The sequence below is a fragment of the Myotis yumanensis genome, unplaced genomic scaffold, assembly GCF_028538775.1.
Source record: "Myotis yumanensis isolate MYYU_CA2020_CCGP unplaced genomic scaffold, mMyoYum1.0.hap1 SCAF_16, whole genome shotgun sequence".
NCBI lineage: Eukaryota > Metazoa > Chordata > Mammalia > Chiroptera > Vespertilionidae > Myotis > Myotis yumanensis.
Genome location: NW_027223767.1, coordinates 20898819 through 20919437, shown reverse-complemented (window position 1 = coordinate 20919437; position 20619 = coordinate 20898819). Strand labels below are relative to the sequence as shown.

The 20619-nt window shown below is 54.6% G+C and overlaps 1 protein-coding gene across 4 annotated transcripts in view; it reads right to left on the bottom strand.

The window, feature by feature from the left end:
* SEZ6 (seizure related 6 homolog) overlaps positions 1 to 20619 on the bottom strand; it is a 45463-nt gene that overhangs the window by 1171 nt on the left and 23673 nt on the right. For 2 of the 4 annotated variants that reach the window (XM_070393935.1, XM_070393936.1), the window contains exons 4-16: positions 11951 to 12146; positions 7241 to 7426; positions 4696 to 4864; positions 4398 to 4564; positions 3619 to 3813; positions 3240 to 3378; positions 2932 to 3128; positions 2151 to 2345; positions 1266 to 1457; positions 969 to 1166; positions 653 to 691; positions 293 to 410; positions 108 to 210 (exon numbers count right to left, since the gene is read on the bottom strand). In XM_070393935.1, the coding sequence (XP_070250036.1) occupies positions 108 to 210; positions 293 to 410; positions 653 to 691; positions 969 to 1166; positions 1266 to 1457; positions 2151 to 2345; positions 2932 to 3128; positions 3240 to 3378; positions 3619 to 3813; positions 4398 to 4564; positions 4696 to 4864; positions 7241 to 7426; positions 11951 to 12146 (2094 nt within the window). Of the gene's footprint in view, positions 1 to 35; positions 211 to 292; positions 411 to 652; positions 692 to 968; positions 1167 to 1265; positions 1458 to 2150; positions 2346 to 2931; positions 3129 to 3239; positions 3379 to 3618; positions 3814 to 4397; positions 4565 to 4695; positions 4865 to 7240; positions 7427 to 11950; positions 12147 to 20619 lie in introns of those variants that run through there. The other 2 variants (XM_070393934.1, XM_070393937.1) reach the window with 2 other exon arrangements.

The window sequence follows — 20619 nt, the reverse complement described above, 5'->3', positions numbered from 1 at the left end:
CATAGCATGGGGTGCTGGGTAGGGTGTCAAGGCCCTCAGGGGTACCTGCCCAAGGGAGCATAGCATGGGGTGCTGGGTAGGGTGTCAAGGCTGGCCTGGGTACTTACTCCAGTCTCATAGGTTGGATTGTCAAATGCTGACTCCACGGTGATCCGGTCATAGGCACGGGGTCGTGTTCCGGGCAGCTGCCTGGGGCTTTTCCCCTGGAGTCTGTGGGACAGAGAAGCCTGTGAGTAGAGTGCGAGGCAGGAGTGAGGCAGGTGTGCAGGGTAGGAAGGGAAGCCGGCCTCACCTGGAGAAGTAGAGGTACACACCTCCCACCAAGAGCGCCATTGCCACCAGTGGCAGGAAGATGGCAGCTGCAATGTGGGCAGCATCCAGGGTGCTGGAGGCAGCAGGTGCCTTGGCAACTGAAAGCACAGAGGGTGGGATTGGGGCAGAGGGCCCAGTCACTGAGAGCCCACAGTCCCTCACCTCTGCCCAGGGAAATCCAGCCAGCAGCTCCTTCCGGCTGGCTGGGGGCAGGGAAGGAGTTGCTAGTCCCAGACCTCTCTCTTTATCAATCCACCCTCCTTGGGGAGCCCAATGGCCTGGGATCTATGAGAACCAGTGGAAGAGACTACTTCCTTGGCCCTCCAGCGTGGGGGCTCACCATCCAGGCTGCGGCCGCCGTAGAACCCATCCAGAGAGGCTGGAACAAGAGGGGAGGGCCAAGGGCAGTGGTTGAGTCCAACAGGCCTAACCATTAAGGCAGGGGGTGGGCTGATCATGGGGAGGTTTTGTCCAAGGAGAGCCCACCCCAGCATTTGTCTTGGTGTCGCCAGGTCAGGAAAATCGGGCAGAGACTGGGGAGACCAAGGGTAATATGAAGGGAGTGTGGGCAGTGGGTTCTGGTTCTCAACATTTGACCTCTTTGCCAGAGCAGCCCTATGGGCCAGGCAGAGGGTTGAGGGGGGCAGACGACTCACCAGCCCTGCAGATGGGTGGGGGGTCACTCCAATGTGAGGGGTTCCCGGGTACACACTTGATGCTGGCGTGGCCCTTCAGCACATAGCCAGGGGCACACGAGAAGTGGACAGTAGCCCCCGCTGGATGTAGCCGCTTTTCAGGACTGCAGGCACCATTCTCGGGGGCACTGAGGCTATGGCATGGCTTGAGCTGTTCCACTGCAAAGCAGGCGGAGCCTAGTGAGGGTGCCACGGCCCTCAGAGGCAGCATTTTTTTCTCCTATCAGAGGCTTCCCCTCCTACCCATTTGACACTTACGGAGACATTTGGGGGCCCGGTCGCTCCACTTGGGGCTGCTGGCTTGACGGTCATGGCAGGTGAGGATGGCACTACCCGTCAGCACAAAACCCTGGTCACAGATGTACTGCACCGTGGCTCCCACGGGGAACTTGGGGCTAGATATGAGGCGTCGGCTGTGCTCCACATCCCCAGGGTCATGGCAGGAAGTTACTATGGGTGTGTGGGGGGAGGGTGACGGGGAGGAAGTAGCTCAAGTAGAACTCAACAAAAGCCAGTCCTCCCTGGCTTTGTGCCAGGCAGCCAACATCTTCATGCCAGGGAGCTTTACCCTCTAGTTATCTGTCCCCACCGTTTTGCTGGTGTATCCCCACCTCTGTCCCCTTCCAATCCATGAGAGTCAACAGACACTGATTGGTGGAATTTAATTAACAAGCTGATGAACAGAGTGGATCCAGAGATATGGAAGCATGGAACAGAGTGAGGAATCTCAGAGGGAAGGTGGGGGAGATGATCAAGCAAAGAACTTGTATGCATATACTAGGTCTATGCATAACCCATGGACACAGACAATAGGGTGGTGAAGGCCTGGAGTGGGGGGAGGGGTGGGCTGGAAGGAGTCAATGGGGGGAAAAAGGGGACATATATAATACTTCCAACAATAAAGATTAAAACAACAACAAACAAACACTGATTGGCCAGCTACTAGGAACAAAATACTTGGCGTACTTGGTAGATAACTATGGAAAGGTATTGTCCCATTTCCCAGATGAGGAAACCGAGGCTATGAGAGGTGGAAGAACTTCAAGGATACCAGCTAATAACAGTTGGAGTCTGGTTCATAGTCCAAGAGAGAGGCTTGTAGGTTGCATTGGGGAGGGGTATATGGGGAACAAGTACACTCACCCCTCTGGCAGGAAGGCAGGTCCTCACTCCAGGTTAGGTCCCACTGGCACATAAGGATACTGGATCCCACCACCTGGTAGCCAGGGTAGCACTGGTAAGTGACGACAGTGCCATGCACCAGCTCAGGCTGTGACGGGCTCTTCCAGCCATTGGGGATCTCAGGCAGCTCTGGACATGTGTCATTGCGGGGCACCTCTAGGGGCACAGGGGCAAAAGATGTAGACCCTCAGCCAGTACCAGAGTAACTGTGCTAGCCTCCCCGCTCCTGAGGACAGTCGGCTCCTGCCAGTTTGGCTTGGGCCTGGCCTGGGCCGGCTCATTGATTCATTCTCCCCACTCAAGTGCCCCTCCTTACTCGTCCCTGACATGACTGTCTCCTTGATTCCTGGTTTATCATCTAGGCTTTGACCTTAGCTACAAATACATGTTGGCCAGTTTTTAGTCCTGAGAGATGGGCCAGGTAAAGTGGGGGAAATTGTCACTTCTATTGAAGATTACCAGAAAGGTAGAATCGAATACTTTTCCTTAGTTCCCTACTTTTGTTACGAAGTTCTGCCTGCTGCCCACCAAATCCCTCTTGCTGCGACAGAAGGTCCCTTTCTCCCCCTGGGCCCTGGGGGAAGATGGAGAACAAGGCTAGCTTCAGGTGATGCCCAGAGTGTTTTGAGCTTTCCCTTGTCAGGCTCCTCATCACCCTGGCCTCTCCGACTTGCATGTTTTGGGGTCTGCATTCTAGCATCCCTTCTCCCTCAGGCACAGGGTGGGGCAGGGGCAAACTCACCAAAGAAGTGGATGACAAAGCCCTGCTGGTAGCCCAGCACCGAGGTCCCAGGGTCTGACTGGAACTGGATGGTGACATCGGCCATGGAGGTAAAGAGCTTGAAGTGGCCTCGGGGCCCAGAATACTGGCCCAGAACCCGGGCTGTCAGGTCATCCCCATCATAGAAGGTAAGTACATCACCGGGGCCTATGCGCAGCCTATGGAGGAGGACTGTCAGGGAGGGTGGGCCTGGGGACCCCAGGATGGGCTGGGTAAGAGATGTCTCCATGGCTTAGGAGCTGGCTTGGCCGAGCCCAGTGGGCACTTACACTCGGACGTCCAGCATGATGCGCTTGTCCTCCTCCACGTGCACGCCCCAGATGCAGTCTTGCCCACGGCCATAGGGCTCCGGCCAGTTAGGGGAGAGCACCACGCCGGCCGAGTCTGTGATCTCCCCGCTGCACACAGCTGGAAGGCAGGGGAGGCCCGGGAGGCACGTCCCCTCTGCATTCCCCCCAGTGCCAGGTCCTGGAGCTGCCATCTGCCCCCAGGAGTGCCTACCCATTGCTGGGAGTCCCCACCTTCTCCTCGGGGAAGCTTGAGTGACACGTCACCGGGACCCTGGGGCCCCAGGTTCTGTGGCTGGCTCCCTGGTGCCCACCCTGCTCCCTGCCCTTGGCAGGCCCATCTCTGCTTGTGTCCACTGACCTCGGCAGGCTGGCTCTGTCTCATTCCACTGAGGGTCATGGGGGTCAACACACTCAATGATGATGGAGCCTTGCTCTAGGGTATAGCCAGGGTCGCAGCTGAACTCCACGGTGGTACCCACAGGGTAGGAGGGTGCACTGCTGCTGAAGTTGCCGTATTTGACAAAGGGCTCATAGCAATGGCCCTGCTGGAAGGCTGTAAACCACAGGGCCGGGCTCAGCCTTCACTGGGTCAAACGGGGCAAATGTCCTCCTAGTTCCCTTCCTAGGGCTTTCCTCATCCTGACTACAAATGCCTCTCCTGGGCTTGGAGCAGGGGGCAGGAGCAGCCCAGAACACCCATCCCTATTATGCTCAGGAAGCTGTCTTGATCACCGTTATATTTCTAGCACCTAATTTTGTGCTTAGTGCATAGAAGGCACTCCATACATGTTTTGAATGAATTAATGAGTGCATGCATCTGCATGCATGAGTGGTTCTAGAATGTCTCTTGTAGCAATTCTCCTCCCCTAAGAATTAGGCCTTCTTTGCTCTTCAAATTCTAGAGAATTCATTCACTTGGACCAGAGGGCCTGGGTCCCGGCAGGGGTCTCCTGCAGATGGGGTAGGAGTCCTGGACTTGAAGGAAGGGATGGAGAGAGAGGGCCTTGGTGCCAGGTGAGCAAGGGCTGAGTTGGAAGGAGTGATGATGGCATGGAGGGGAAGGGTATGAGAGAAGAGACCCTAGGCCCAAGCCCCTGCTCTAGCCCCTCACCCCTGGGTAGGCCCCATCAGGCTCACCCTCATAGCGCAGGGCCATGCCTGCAGCTGCCCCGCTGCTGTCAGTGCTGAGCTCCACAAAGAAGTGTCGGCCAGAGCTGAGCAGGCCCTCGATGGGTAGGTACTCCACCTCATAGGAATCATACACGGGCGGGGCCTCCACGTTGTCTCCATTGCGGATGATGAGCCTGGGTCAGCAGAGTGGCAGCTGTGTGGCTGGTTGCTGGCCCGGGTGGGGTGTGACCCATGCTTGTGTGCTGTCCCTCCAGAAGGGTATTGCCAAGCCAGGTGCTCCCCTCCCACCAGGACATGCCCTCACCTGTCGTCATCCTCTGCCAGGGAAACCTTCTCAAAGTGCAAGTGCAGTCGCTGGCTCTCGGGAGCCTCCAGCAGCCAGTGGCAGGTGAGGTTGTTGCTGTAGTTGCCCGGGAAGCCAGGGGAGACAATGCGGCCGGTGGTGGCATTGCGGATCACTCCGCCGCAGGCAGCTGGGAGGCAGGGCCAGAACTGTGGGCGGGGCCCCTGGCTGGAGCCCAGACAGCCTACCAAGCCTTCCTGCTTTTCCCAGCTCTGTGCCCTGCGCATGGGGCAGCGGGGATCTTTGCCTTCATGGTGCTGAAGATCAACCCTTTGCCCCTATAACCCTACAGCTCCAGGCAGCCTGGACTCCAGAATCTGCCTCCTCACCGTTCACCTCTGGGACTACTCACATGCGACTCCCTCGAGTGTGGTAGCTCTGCCATGGCCTGGCTGTGTGGCCCTGGACAAGTCACTTTCCTTCTCTGCTGACTCCTCCGGGAGGCCTTCCCTGACTACGCCCAGGTGGACTTTATTATAGCCTCTTACCCAGGCTCTAACCTTCTTGGGTGTATCTACTACTTCTACCTCATGCCACTTCCTAAAACCAGTTACTGTTTGGATATGTCCCTTAACTAGGATCCCCTGGGGTGGGGGCCAGTCTTCTCAGGCCAGGCACAGAGTTGGTGTTCAGTATTTGTTGAATCAAATGATTGAATCAACGTAAAAGGGGGTAGGACTAGATCAGGGATGACAAACATGGTGTGCATGCCAGTCACCTCCAAATTCTGTGCCCGGAGTAGACAGGACTAGTCAGGTGATGGCCTCGAACACTCTGAAATAGCATCACTGCCACTGTCACTCCTGGGCTGACCTTGAGGGCCTTCCCAGCACTGCCTCCTCTGGCCTGGGATGGTCCTCTTTCCCGAGGAGAGGCTGAGCAGCTCACTTGTCCCCATCACTAAGGACGGCTCAGTCTGTTGGCCTTAGACTCCCAGCTGCTAAGTGGGGCCAGTGAAGTGGTCTCAGGCGAGAGGAGTGTGGCTGGTTCAGGCAGCACTTTCCTTTCCCGGACAGAGAGCTTCGGACCCTACCAGCTCGCAGGGAACCCGCTGCCAAGACACAGCGCCTTTGTCTCTAAATGTTCAAGACAGCAGAATGTTTTCCCCGAATAAACCTGGTGCGGAGGGGGTTGTGGTGAGTTTCTCCGCTTCTCTGCAGAGAGGGCAAAGCTACCGTTTGCTTGTTCTCAGAACAGAATGCCCTCAAATCTGATCGTGCTCTGTCCTACACTTACGTTCCTCCGTGGTTCCCTGTGACCCCGGACAGAGTCCAAGCTAAGATGGGATTCAGCCCTTTATGAACCTGATTCTGGACTTGGCCTCAGCCTCTCCTAATTTCCCCTCTTCTTTAGGCCCAGCTCACCAAGTCCTCACCGTAGCACGCTGCTTTGTGCCTCCACACCTCTGCATGTGCTGTCCCAGGAATCCACTCCACCTCCCTGGGCTGACATTCTTGTAATCCTTCCAAGTCATCTCCTTGGGAAGCTTTCTTTGACTCCTTCCTCATTTTGGAGCAGCCTGCCCTCTCCCTCCCCCCTCTCCCCCCGTGGGTCCCCCTTGCACTCTGACTTTGTCCCATCCCAGCCGTGTCTGCCCTGAACGTGCCGAGCTGCTTGCTGGTCTCACTAGACAGCCCATGCCTGGCTCATTCACCTCTGCTTGTGCCCGGCACCCAGGAAGAGTGTATAGAATGAAATAAGGTTCAAAAGCCCAAGCTAAAAAAAAGGAAAAGAAAGGAAAAAAGCCCAAACCGCCTTTCATATTGCAAACTAAACACTCCACCTTTTTTTCCACCAGCAGAACCTGGGAGTCTCCTTCCACTCTCGCCCTTTCTCTCATCGTGTCTCTGGAATCTCTTCCCTCCTCTTCATTTCCAAAGTCACTAAGTTCAAACACGCTTGCCTGGCTGGCCTCCCAGTCTCTGGACTCCACCTGATTGGCTCTCCTGGGGAATAGTTCCGAGCGCCTCTCGCCTCCTCTCCAAAACTTAAACAGCTCCCACCCCAGTAATTTGGCTGATATTCAAGGCCCTCCCTCTGTCTTCTTCACAAGCCTCAGGCCTCAAATACTCCCTTACCTCTCCTCTGTGTCACTGTCCACTGAAATGTCAAACGTTCAGTGCCACTTCCTCCAGGAAGCCTGGTGAATGCCCAGCTAAGAATGACCGCTTTCTCTCCTCCCAGGTCACTTATGTCTCTTCATTGGTACTTTTTACTTCCTGCTGTGAAAGCTGATGACTCACGTGTGCTTTCTTCTTCCCCCATTTCCTGGAAGGGTGGGCCCTTTGAGGGCACAGTCCCTGTTTAATTCAGCTCTGTATACCTGTGGTGCCTGTATATAGTAGGTGCTCACTAAGTGTGGGTTGGATGAATGCCACTGACATGTGAAACCATTTTCGGGCTTCCTTATGGAGAGCCTGTGAAGGTACTACATGGCAACAGAGAACAGAGATGAGCCCCCCTTCTTACTCCCCCGTTCAGCACGGAGTCCCCTGGGGCCACTCACCAATGCAGATAGGCTCCTGGGAATCCCAGAAGGGCTGAGTGGCGTTGAGACAGGTAAGGAGCCTGGCACCCTTCAGCTGGTAGCCAGTGGCACAATGGAAGCGGGCACTGCCTCCTGGATGGAGGCTAGTGACAGTCACAGCTCCATAAGCTGGACGTCGGGGAAAGTGGCAGCTCAGGAGATAGGCTGCAGAGAAAGAATGGGTGATGTTGTGTGTGTGTGTTGGTGTTGAGGGGGGTGTTGGGTCATAGCCAGGGCAAAAGGGGTCGGCCTCAGACTGCCTGGTGGTGTCACTTGGGGCCAGAGGAAGCATCAGGAGTTCCAGAAAAGAGACTGATCCCTTCCCCAGCAGCCTGGGCTCCTTGGCTTGGGTTGTGGTCCAAGGTTTCTAACATTTTAGGCAGGTTACTTGGCCTTTCTGTGTCACAGTTTCCTCATTTGTTAGATGAGGTTAAAGACCACCTACAGGGTTATTGGGAGAATAAATGGGGGTAGTGTTTTATTCAGCTTGGTATCCTTGAATCCAGCTGATCGTACATCTTCAAAAAATATTACTGAGAGACTTGAAGGTGTGAAAGCACTTGAAAACAGTGAAAAGCCTATACTAATGTATTTCTATTATTTTTCCCATAGGGGACAACTATGAATTGCAGCAGGAAAGATTGAAGCCAGGCAGTACAAACTTTCCCAATGTTCATTGAGAAAGGCTGGAAAGCTCGATGGCAAGGTAGTGCACTTTTTAAAAAACAGGATGGGCAAGGGTGGGGAGGTAAGGCATGCCTTCAAGGAAGTTGGGGGTGGGACAAGTTGCCCTAGGAAACTTGGTAGCTTTTAGATTTGTCATACCAAATACAACCAAATGGTGGCAGCAAATCCTACAAAACAGCCTGGCCAATTCCAACTCGGGGGGCCAAGCTGGGGTGGTAGCTAAAATGGGGGTCAGGGCTTGGGTCCGAGGTGGGGAGGAAGATCTGGAGGGGTCAAGGAGAGAGGCTGAAAGAAAAGCCTTGGGCTACAGAGTCTGAAGACCCCTGGGGGCCAGGGGGGAGGGATGAGGACTGACCACTCCTGGGTCTTGGGATGGGAGGGTGACCCCTACTGATGGCACCAGGTGGATGGAAAGAGGGGTTCAGGCAGGGACGCTGCGAGCCTCCGTGGGCCTTTGTGTGAATGGCAAAGGGGGGTGCCTCTGGGCTGACCAGGGTCCAGAATCAAGCTGAGTGATTTTTTTCACCTGTTCTGGTCTTAGGTCTTGAAAGGAGGAGGATGATACCTACTCTTCCCTCTCTCACAGGGTTCTTTTAAAAAATATGTTTTTATTGATTTCAGAGAGGAAGAGAGAGGGAGAGAGAGATAGAAACATCAATGATGAGGGAGAATCATTGATCAGCTGCCTCCTGCATACCCCATACTGGGGATCGAGCCCACAACCTGGGCATATGCCCTGACCAGGAATCAAACCCTGACCTCTTGGTTTACAGGTCGATGCGTAACCACTGAGCCATGCTGGCTGGGCTCTCACAGGGTTCTTAAGATAATGGCCAATGAATGGTTACTTGTGATTGTCAGACAGTACAGGGCAGGGCTTAGGAAGTGGGCTCTGGGGTCAGATGGCCTGGATTTGAACATAGGCTCCACACTTGCTGTGCCACCTTGGGCAAGTTACCTAACTTCTCTGTGCCCATTTCCTTGTTTATCCATCCATTTAGAGGATTACATACAATGTTGTTACATGAAAGGTTAAATGAGAGGACAGATGGGCAGTGCCTGGCACAGAACAAATACTGAACACACCAGCCTGCTGTTGTTTATAATCTTGATTAATAAAAACACCTCACATTGGAATTCACCTTCTAGCTTCTAAAATGTCTTCATACTCTTCTTACTTGATATCTACAACATGCTTAGGAGGAAGGCAGGCAAGGCAGGGTTATTAATTCATTTTCAGCTGAGGGAAATGAAGGTTTAGAGAGACTGAGGGACTTGCCCTGATCACACGGCCAATAACTGGTAGAGTGGGCCCTTGAAGCTCCTGGCCATAGAGCCCACTTGCTTTGCGTCTCCCCTGTCCCACCTGCTTCCCCAGGTGAAGTAGAGACCTGGGCTTAGGAGTCAGGGAAACCTGAGAGTAATAGACAAGGCTGACCTGAGTGGCTGTTCAGGGCAGCCACCCACAATGATCTGAGAAGACACTCTAGGCCAGGGTGGGATGGGGAGAAGGGTGTGGGGCACTTTACCCAGAGTGGAGGGCGTGGTACTCAGGGAGTTCTAGGCCATGAGCCAATGTCATGCTCATCACTTACATCTTCTCTGTGAGTTCTTGTCACAACTCTGGGAAGGGAGGTCCCCCTGCTCCACAAATTAGGAAATTGAGCTGGGATGAGGTGAGAGCAGGATGCTGGGGGCAGATGACAAAGCCCCCGGACTTCACAGTGGGTAAAGTGCCACTTTGCAGGACGAGCTTCCTCCTGTTGCCATGACGACTGTTCCCGGAGTGCCTTCACCACTGCAATCTGTTGAGCTATTTTCTCCCTGGTGTCTGTTTCTGGAGCCAAGTCCGGTGCCAGGAATGCTCAGGAGGGAGGAGGGGGGGTGCCTGGCAGGGCTCCCTGCCTCCTCACCCTGCCTGAGGCTGTGGGAGGGGAGTTGGGACTTGGTTCTGCAGTTGAGGCCTTTGCGGGGCCCCATCTTTGTGATCTCCAATATTATCTTGGACAGGTCGGGCAGGAGTGTTGGTACTGGGTCCCTTACCTCCTCTGCTGGCACCTTCTTTCTCCAGCCCAGGGAGACACGTGTGTGAGCACATGCTCTTCCTGTTCCCATCTCTGGGATCAGGGCTAATTACAGCCTATAATTAGGGGAATTACACTCATTAGGGAAAGAGCTGATCATTGACAAAAACTGGGCTGAGGAGGGAGGGCTTCTGGGAGCTGAGAAGGAGGCAGCACTGGGCTAGCTCTCCCAGCCCCTCCATAGCGTTTGTTCCCATGTCAGGGCCTCCAACTTGCTGCCTTTCAGCCACCTTTGTCTGGCCCAACAGAGAGGAGGTCCAGGTTTTTGTGCAAAGGAATTTGCAGCAAGAGAGAAGGTTACCATGGCGTGAAATTATGCCTGCTGTTTAGGAGGATTGATGAGCCATTAGGGAGGCTGACTGGGCCGCCTAGATGCTCACCCTTTCCTTAGCTGGCCTCTTGCCTCTGCCAAGCCCCCGGCCCGCCCCACCACCAAACCCCTGCTGCCACGCCAGACTGTTCCCCCAGTTTGGGCGGTGAGGTCCGGAAGGGGTGAGTGCTCCTCAGGTGGGTTCCAAGCATCTGCATCTTCAGAGGAGTGCCTGCCCTCCTCCCTAGGCTGCGGCCCCCCACAGGGCCGCGGAAGTGGTCCATGACAATTCAAAGCAATCCTGTAACTGTTCACACCAATTATTTCCCCATTAGCATTCCCTAATCTAAACGGGTTATCCTGCTGCAGCAGTGCAAGAGATCAAGAAGACTTTGCCTGGAGAAGGGGGTGCCAGGAGGGATGCTGATGGGAAGGGGTACCATTCCAAGCCCCTTCTCCCTTTCCCATCCTGCTAGCTCTTTAATACTAGTTTCTGGTTTCTTCATGGAGAGTGTGCTAAGCACTGGGCATGCACCATTTTGTTTAATCCTTAACATGACTTTGTGGAGTGTTTTGGTCTCATCTTGCAGCAGAGGAAAAGGAAAGTTAAAGTGGTCAAGTGACCTGTCGGAGGTCAATAGCCAGTAGGGAAGAGATTCAAACACAGATCTGCCTGGTCTGTGATTTTATCATTACACTAGAGGCCCAGTGCATGAATTTGTGCACTGGGCCAGCGGGGGGGCGGGGGGGGGAGAGGGAGGGGCTGAGGGTGATTGGCTGGCAGGGGGGGCCCAATTGGGGGCGGGGCTGGCCAGGGGGAGGGGCCGTGGGTGATAACCTCCTGCCTTGTCCCGGATCGGAGTGGGGAGGGGGCATTGGGGGCAGGGCTTGTGTGGGGGAGGGGCCACGGAGGGTTGGCAGGCTGGCCCTGGCCCCTATCTGGCCGGTTTGCTGGCTGCAGTGGGCGTCATAGCGACTGGTCATTCCAGTCGTTCCAGCTTTCCAGTCGCTAGCTTTTTATACATATATAGATAATGCCACTTCCCTATTTCCTGAGGTGTTCTGAGCTGACTGGGGCATGGGCCAGGGCTAGGGTGGGTTATGCAGTTCAGGAAGGCCAGGTTAGTAGCTAACCACCTCAACATGGTCACTGACCTTGACCCCTTTGCATTTTGGGAAAGCTTATAATGTTATTGCCTTTTTAAGTATCTACCTCCCCAGAGATTTTTAACTCCTTGAGGGCAAGGACTTGGCTGGTTCATCTTGATCTTGCCAGTGTCCAGGCTTGGCAAAGAGTAGATGCCTAGGAAAAGTATACTGAATGAATTAATATATGAGTGAATGAATGAGTGGCAATAGGCACACCTGGGGGTTACCCAGTCCTGTGTCAGTGTCCCTTCCAGACCAGTTCTCTGCAGGTGGAGGGAAGGTTCTGGAAGTGTCAGATGTATATAATACTCACCTCTAGTTATATACAGCTTCACCAGGCGCCTGTGCTGTATGTTACTAGCCTCTCCCTGTTCCCCGTGCCCCCATGCCGTAATAGCACCAGAGACCCCAGGAAGGCAGCCAGTCCGGGCTGGTTCTTCCTCTGCTGCCTGGGCCTACCTTGGTAGTGGAAATGGAATGTTCCAGGCCCTGCAGGTGGTGGGAGGCTCTGGAACCTCAGGGCTGCTTGGTGGGTGGGGCTTCGGATGACTTGGCCCCTCAGCAGGAAAGACTGGTTGGCCAGGGGCAGCGGGTCAGGTCCCCCCAAGCCCTCCACAGTCACCGTCTCCCCTTCCCGCAGGCTGATGTTCCGGACCTGCCGATGGAATAGACAGCAAAGCAGAGCAGTCAGGCTTTGTCCTGCCGAGTCCTACTGCCTTTAGGTTCCTGCAGGCCCGGGGCCTGGCCAGTCCTCAGTGTCCCTTGGGCACTGGCGCCCCCAGGCCATGAGCTCGGCACTTGAGTGCAGGAGTAGGTCATTTTACCTTCCCAGTAATCTTGTGAGATAGGACCTGAAGTTCAAAGATAGTAAGTAAATTATCCAAGGGCACACAGAGATTATTAGCAGAATTAAGATTTGTAAGCATGTTTGTCTCAAAGCTTTTCAACTACACCCGCTGCTTCCTGTCCTTTCACTTCTCTGGGCTCAGTTTTCTCATCTGTAAAGTGGGGATGGAGTAGGTGTGTTGAACTAGATGGTGTCTGAAAGCCTGGCCAGCATTGTGAGGTCTTATTTTGATTTTAAATTGATTTGAGGGCGCAGGGCGGGGGGGTGGGGGGGGTGGGGGGGGTGGGCGGGGGGGCGAGATTTGCTGTTTCACTCATTTATGCATTCATTGGTTGATTCTTAAATGTACCCAGACAGGGGATTGAACCTGCAACCTTGGCATATCAGGATGGCGCTCTAACCAACTGAGCTACCTAGCCAGGGCAGCATTGTGAAGTCTTAACCGTCAGATCCATGTGCTCAGCTTCCCCTAGACTTCCTCGGTTAGGTGCCTCACAGGCACCCCACATCCAGTCTGTATCATACTGAGCCACCCTCTTCCCCCAGGCAGCTCTTCCCCTGGCTCCCCATCTCAGGGGGTGACCTCACCATCCACCTGCGTGCCCAAGTCAGAAACTGGCATCTTGCCTCCTCCCTCATCTCCCACATCCAATCAGTCATTCAGTCCTGTCAGGTGGATCCAAATCTGTTCCCTACCCTTCGTCCCCACTGCCACTTCCCTGGTACCTCACTATTATTCTCACCTAGATCATGGCAGCAGCCTCCTGGCCAGCCTTCCTGTCTGCAGGGCTTAACCCACTTCACCCTCCACATCAATATTTCTGAACTACAGCCAGTTCAGTCTCATCCTGTTGCTGATCATGGTGCTTCTGTGTTTAAATCCTCTGGTGGCTCTCTGCTGAGCCCACAAAGCCCATAGTATCTGGTTCAAACTTCTTGTTGTGGCCCTCAAGGCCCTGCCCAACTTGGCCCCTGCTGACTGCTGGCTTTACACCGTGAGCCTCCTCATGCCGCCACCATTCTATTCTCTCTTCAATTCTCAGTAACCTCTTTTTCCAATCCTTCGCTCTGGCTGTCACAGGTCCCTCTGCCACCACCCCAGTCCTCAGGTCCTTAATCCCTGGAGCATCCTTCTAGGCTCCATGCCTCCATTCAGTCAAACAAACATTGACCAGCAACAGCCTCTACCCAGAGGGGAAGTAGCAGTGTGGCCTGTTACAAGGAGCACTGGATTGGGAGCCCAGAAATCTGGGACCTCATCCTAACCATGTCATCTTGGACAAGTATGCTGACCATTTGAGCTTCAGTTCCCTCATCTTTTTTTTTTTTTTTTTTTTTTTTTTAAATATATTTTATTGATTCTCCACAGAGAAGAAGGGAGAGGGATAGAGAGCCAGAAACATCGATCAGCTGCCTCCTGCACGCCCCCCAGTGGGGATGCGCCCACAACCAAGGCACATGCCCCCGCCCGGAATCGAACCCGGGACCCTTGAGTCCGCAGGCCGACGCTCCATCCACTGAGCCAAACCGGTTCGGCAGTTCCCTCATCTTTTAAAATGGCCTTTGCTACTCAAATGTGGTCCAGCAGCATCAGCATTACCTGGGAGCTTGTAAGAAATGCAGAATCTTAGACCCCACCTCCGATCTACTAAATCATACTCTGCATTTTAACGAGACCCCCAGGTGATTCAGAAACACCGATCTCCATGATCTCCAGGCTCCCTACCATGTTGCTCTGAGGCAGGGCCTTCAAGGGTTAACCACATGGGCTAGTTAAGTGGCATCCAGTGAGTCACCAAGCCCCTCCCAGTCTTACCTTCCAAATATTCCAGTTGCTTTCTCCTCTCATCCCTTTGTAACTGTCTTGGCTCAGATCTCCCCTATTGTTTCTCACCTAGAGAATAGCCTTCACACCTCCCACCCCCAACGCATCTGCCAGGTCTCAGCTGTCTCAGATCAGACCATGTCTCTCTCCCACCCAAACCCTGTTGGTGACTTCAGATTGCACAGAGCACCAGGTCTAAACTTGCCAGCTCGCAGTTGGCCCCAGCGGCTTTGCCAGCCTCCTGTACCTGCACTGCAGCCGCAGGCTTTGCCTCACGCCCGCCCTCTGGGTATTTGCCTGTGCAGGACCCGGCCCAGGGAATGCTTTCCCCTCTTCCTTTCAGATCTCAGGGCCATCATCCTCTGCCTCCCCAGCCAGGCCAGTCAGTTCCGTTGCTTTGGGCTCTCCCCACCTGTCCTCTCCCCAGGGTGGCATTTGGGGCCACCACTCCTTCTTCACTGGCATTCTCAGTCAAGATGTGTGGAGAGAGGGAGTGTGTGGGTTGCTGGTGGTACCGTCCTCCCCAGGTTCCTGTGAACTGAGAAGCCACAGGAGGCTGAACACAGCCATATCCAAGGAGACGGCCGTACTAGGCTCTGGGCCCCTCGGACTGTGGGCACTGAGAACAGATGTGCCCTGAGGATGCCCCTGACTGGGAGAAAAGACCTGGTGGGTCTTTGGGGTGGAAGAGAATGCCAAGAGAGGGTGCTGGGCAGGAACGCCTCCTCCGCCAGGAGCTCTCCACGATGGCACATTTGGGTGGAGGCTGCCTGGCCATCTGCTGGTGACATTCCTCAGGGAATTCCTGCCGCAGGCGGAGGCTGGATGAGGCCCCTTCAAACTTGGAGATTTTGTGATTCTAGAGTTGGGCAAACAAGACTCACACACGTGGAATCTATAATTATCGAGAGATGCCAGGCAGCATATAATTCTGCCTTAAGTGGCACCGAATGCGTGCAGCAGGAATCCTCGGGGGAAGTGGTGGAGTTGCTGGCAGAGGGAAAGCGCACAGAGCAGGTGGGTCTGAGAGCGCCTGGGGGGGGGGGGGGGGCGGAGATGGTGGACTGGAAGGAGGAGGGACTGGAAGGAGGAGGAGGAAGGGAGGACATCTCTACTGGGAAATTACTCAGGAAGCGAAGGCAGAGAAGTAGAAATGAATTAGCATTTTTTTCTAGTTCCCTTAAACACCCTTTTGACCTCTAGCTTCCAGCTCCTGACCCTGCTGCTTTGCTAGCAGCAACAGCATCATTGCAACAACAATAATTACCATTTCCAGAGCACCCATAACATGCCAAGCCTTGTACTATTTATGGATATTATTTCAGCCTCACCACAGTTGTATCAGGGAGGTGGTAAAATCTCCATAAGTAAACAGAGAGGCTAAGGAACTTGCAAAAGGTCACACACAAGTGTTGAGTAGCAGAGTCTTGCTTTGCTGGAGGCAAAAGGCAGCTCCTTTCCTCCCAACCTCGTGGGGCTGTCACCCGCAGATAGACTACTAGACATCTTTATTCGCAGGCCCCAGGCCTGCCAGGTACAGCAGGGAGTTGGAACTTGGCCTGACTTGGCTTTTTCCAAGATGTTGAGATTTACGTTCCCACCAGCCATCCTTCCCCCCAGAAGCCTGTCAAGCTGGGAAAACTGGGAGCTGAGGCCTCTGGCTCCCTCTGGTCTGGGGAAGGCAATGCCCCCTTAAGCTGGCCTGGCTCCTAGCCCCGCGTGGTGGTGACGGTTGTGATGAGTGCATGGAATTGAGAGGGCCCGGGTTCCCTGGGGATCACATCCACAAGGCGCCCTGTTCCTGGCCAGAGACTGTCTGGTCCCTCAGGTTTCCGACACCTACTTGCAGGCCTGCTGCAGTAGCTGGAATGTAATTTGTCGCTTGTGTGAGGGCCAGGCCTGACAGGAGCCAGCCAGGGCTGGGTGTTGGACAAGGATGGTGATGAAGTCTTGATGCAATTTGCCGGCACCTGAAGAACTTGGGAGACAGATTGAAATGTCAGTTCTGCTCATGAGGACTGTCTTCTCACACCTCTAGCCAGTGACAAGAGCGGAGCTGGGGGCCAAGCAGGGGGAAGAGAGAAGCGGAGGGAGATGAGGACAATTCCCATAGGACTCTGACCAGAGGGTCAGTTCAAGGAAGGAAATGTAGCCACTTTGAGGGAACTGACTCTTTCCTGGATGGGAGGTGGGGAGGACGCAGGTTGCCCTTTGCCATCCCCCAGACCATCAGCCTGACCGCCTGGTCTGCCCCCATAGGAGCTGCCAGTCAGGTCTCCAGAACAGGCCCTAATGGTGTGACTCAGAGGTGGGACAGCACCACAAGTCTTTGCACACAATTGCCCTAGTACAACCCTGCACAGGCGGATGAGCTCAAGGATGACTTGTGTGTGAGCCCCATTCCTAGCACCTGAGCCTCACACCCCTTGCAACCGCCCACAGTCCCTGCTCCAGTACACTCTCCTGGCCACCGACACACCCTGTGTCCTCTGACATAGGCCCACTTGCACGCACACAGCTCCCTCAAACACATGGCCCGGCACAAGTGCGTCCTCACATCTGTACGCTCCCTGAGATTCACATGCTCTTTCATGCCAATAGTAGTATAATCACAATCTCCCCCATGAGTTCAAAAGCTCGTTCACACCCATTATCCTTTCCGATCTCACAAAATCTCCATAAGGGAAGCAGCGGGACAGGCTGTGTTTACTTCAACTCCTTAACGGAGGGAAACGTGTAATCAGAGAAGGTGAGAGCTCCTCTTTGGGTCACACAGTAATTCCCAGGCAAAACCAGGACTCCAGGCCAGTGCTCCTGATTCCTGGCCCAGGGCTTTGCCTTCAGGCACAGCATCCCAGCCCCTCCCCCAAACTGGGAGAATTCCAGGTGGGTGTCCTACAGGAACAGGCAGGGCTGGGCTGAGAGAAGGGCTCAGAGGTGGAGGCCCCCCCCACCCCCCGACTGTCCCCACCTGAACTCCCTCTTTGGATTTGCCACCCCCAGGCCAATCTCCTGGGCTAGTGGAAGGACAGGGGCTCTTGAGTCCTGGGATCAATCCAAGCTCCATCACTCATAAGTTGAAAGGTCCTTGGGGAAGTCACATGACTTCTCTGAACCCCAGTCTCATCTGTGAAATAGGATAATCCTGCCACTTTCCTGGGGTTGTAAGGATTAAGTTAGATCCTGCCTGTACGGGGCTCAGCACACAGTGGGCACTGCATTCACAGGCCTCTTTCCCTTCTTGAGGAGACCTGCGCCCTCCTCTGGTAAAGCCATGCCCTTCGCCATGATGATAGCTGGCTGCGGACCCACCCCACCCGCAGGCCTGCCAGAGCTCTGCCTGGGAAGCACTGTGCCTGGGAGCCACCCTCTCCCTGGCCCAGGTTCTGCAGCTCCTGGGAAGCAGGGTCAAGGGCCTGAGGTGCCACTGCCCAGTATGGCCCAGGAGGGAGCTTTCTGAAACAAGGAAAGGAGCCAGACTCAGAGTGACTAGCTGGGAGGGGCCTTCTGTTTCAATCTCCTTTTACAGAGAGGGGAACTGAGGTCCAGAGAAGGTCAGGGGCTGAGCCCAGTCACCAAGACGGGCTGCAGAGCTAGGTAGGACTAGAAATTCAGTTCCAGTTCTGGAGCCCACAGCAGCCTCTGTGCTGTCTGAACGGATGCTCTTTCATAAACTCTTATGGGGTAGGGTCTGCTTTAAGGATGGGGAGAGGGGCCTCAACCTATGGAGCTAGAGCTGACTGTACCCCTCTGACCCCCCTCAAATGGGCCTTCCAGGAGCCAGAAATCTCACCTCTTGATATGGCAGGGAACTAGGTGCTTTGGCTATTAAACTGGCAGGTGGCCTGGCATGAGAGAAGTGTGTTCCAATGGGGCCGCCTGGGGCACTAGGGCAGGGACAGTGGGCAGCTGTGCCCAGGCTCCAGATGGTATAGGGAGCAACCAAGCCAGGATGGAGGCTGGCAGTGGGAAGGCTCTTGGAATGCCAAGCACAGTCAGAAGCATGTGCCAGGCCCAGAAAGACCTGGAGCCCCCAAGGGAGACTGGCTGCTTGGAGGGGATGGGACCTATAAAGCCATCATAAAAGGGCTTCTCTGGATCTCTCAAGAAAGAGCCTAGCCCAGTGCCTGAACCCCCGCTGAAGCGGGCAAGACTTCTCTGAGCTGGCCTCCTTGCTGTGGGCGGTTCAGACTCCTGGCCTTAGCAAGCACAGATATCTGCAGTACCCTGAAGGGAGGTGTGGGCAGGGCATGAAGCAGGTTATGAGGGGCTGTGATCCAAAGCTGGGCTGTCAGGGATTCTGGAACCCCTGAGGCTATTCCTCATGAGAAGGACATTGAAAGGGTCTTGCCCAGGGCCCCAGACTTTAGCCAAGGTTGCGGTCACATGGCAGGGGTTCAGCGTGATGTTAGGCTGACCTGCACAGGGGTGGGATTTGTGGGTCCTTAGGATGCTCCTTTCTTCCCCTGGTTCCTCCCAACTCCCTTACCCAGATTCCATCCCTTTTGCTTATCCCTACCCATTCTCGTGCGTTCATACAGGGCAGACAGGGGCTAACCCACAATGGGCAGAAGTCACAAGACTTTCCCAAGCCTTCTGGCTGCCTCACCCATCCCGCCTCCAATGCCCAGCATGGCCTAGCCCAGCTGCCAGCCCTGGCTGGGCAGGGTGGCACTGCTCAGGCCTAGCCTCTGGCAGGAGTGTAATCCAGAAGCTCTTAAGCCTACTTCCTGCTCCTATGCAATAAAGTCACCGGTGCAAAACTGCTCAGCAGCCTTCAAGGGCCAGTGTACCATATCCACTGCTTTCCAACCCAGGCTTGGCTGCTGGGCTCTCTCCTTCAGGTCTCAGAGCAGGTATGGTCACCTCCAGAAAGCCTTCTCTGTCCCCCCCAGACTGGCAAAGTGTGCCCCAGCCTGGAATTCCCATAGTTCCCCGTGCTTCCCACTCCATCCCCAACAGCACTGAGCATTCTGTGGTCATTGTTTATGACTTCTGTCTCGTCCGCTGACAGTGAAGAGCTATGTTCCCAGCACCTCGCACAGAGCCGGGCACCTAGTAATCGCTCAAGTTATATTTGTGGAACAAATTCATTCATAAAAATACACATTAGTTAATGATTAACTGAGTGACCTTGGGCAATTCCATTTTTTTGCTGGCCTTGGTTTTTCCACCTAGCGATTTGGTTTTGGTATATGCAGTGTCAGTAATTCTCCAGGTCCCCAAGTGGCCTGTGCAGCCAGGAGGCCTGGGTAGGAGTAGAGATTGCCTGAACTGGCCCTGAAAGAACAACTTTTTATTTCTTTTTAAATCCTCACCCAAGGATATTTTTTCCTTTGATTTTTTTTTTTTTTTTTTTGAGAGAGAGGAAGAGAGGGCAGGAGGGAGGGAAGGGGAGAGAGAGGAACATCGATGTGAGAGAGACCCATAGATTGGTTGCCTCCTACACATGCCCCAGCCAGAGCCAAGGATCAAACCTTCAACCCAGGTATGTGCCCTTGACTGGGAATTGAAATCGTGACCTTTCGGTGCACGGGCCGATGCTCTAACCCCTGAGCTCACCGGCCAGGGCAGGAACAACTTTAAATCCTGCTTCAACCTGGATGATTCTGTACCTTCCCCTCCGACCCTCCCAGCCTTGGCCTCAGACTCTGTCTCTGGCCATCAAGGCTCCCTCCTTGGTGACAAGGCGGAGGGTGGGGCCAGCATTTGCCTTCCACATTTCCTGACGGCAATGCAGGGCTGTGGCAGGTCTTCCTCTCAAGGTTGCCTGGTAACGGCTTTTGCATTCTGATGAAAAAAATGTGGCGGCAGCAAACAACAGACACTGGGCTTACATGAGAGGGTGGGCATCTAGGGTGGGGCTTGTGCCTGGGCCAGGGCTGGGCAGACAGAGCCAACATCTTGCTCCTTTGTGGAGAGAACCAGGACTGAGCCCAGCCTGGCCCAGTGGGCTTCAGTGGGGATGGTAGGCTTGGGGGCCTGGTAGAGCCAGCCTAGGCCTGCAGGGGGGCACCCAGCCTGGCATCAGCTTCTCCTACTCCTTCCCCACACCTGCAACTGGTGCCTTCCACCTGGTGAGCCACAGCCAGTGCCACCTCTCATTAGGTGATGATTTTACATTAATTACCTTAATTAAGCGGCACTGAGTGCTAATGGCTTGGGGGATGGTGGCTGTTCCTAATTACCCTCCCAGTCAGCCCAGAGTGAGGGGCACAGTGTTTTGCGGAGCAGGAGCAAACAGTTACAGAAAAAAGGGGAGGGCCCAGCCGGTGTGGCTCAGTGGTTGCATGTTGACCCATGAACCAGGAGGTCACAGTTCGATTCCAGTCAGGGCACATGCCTGGGTTGTGGGCTCGATCCCCAGTAGGGGCTATGCAGGAGGCAGCCGATAGTTGATTCTCTCTCATCATTGATGCTTCTATCTCTCTCTCCCTTTCCCCTTTTCTCTCTGAA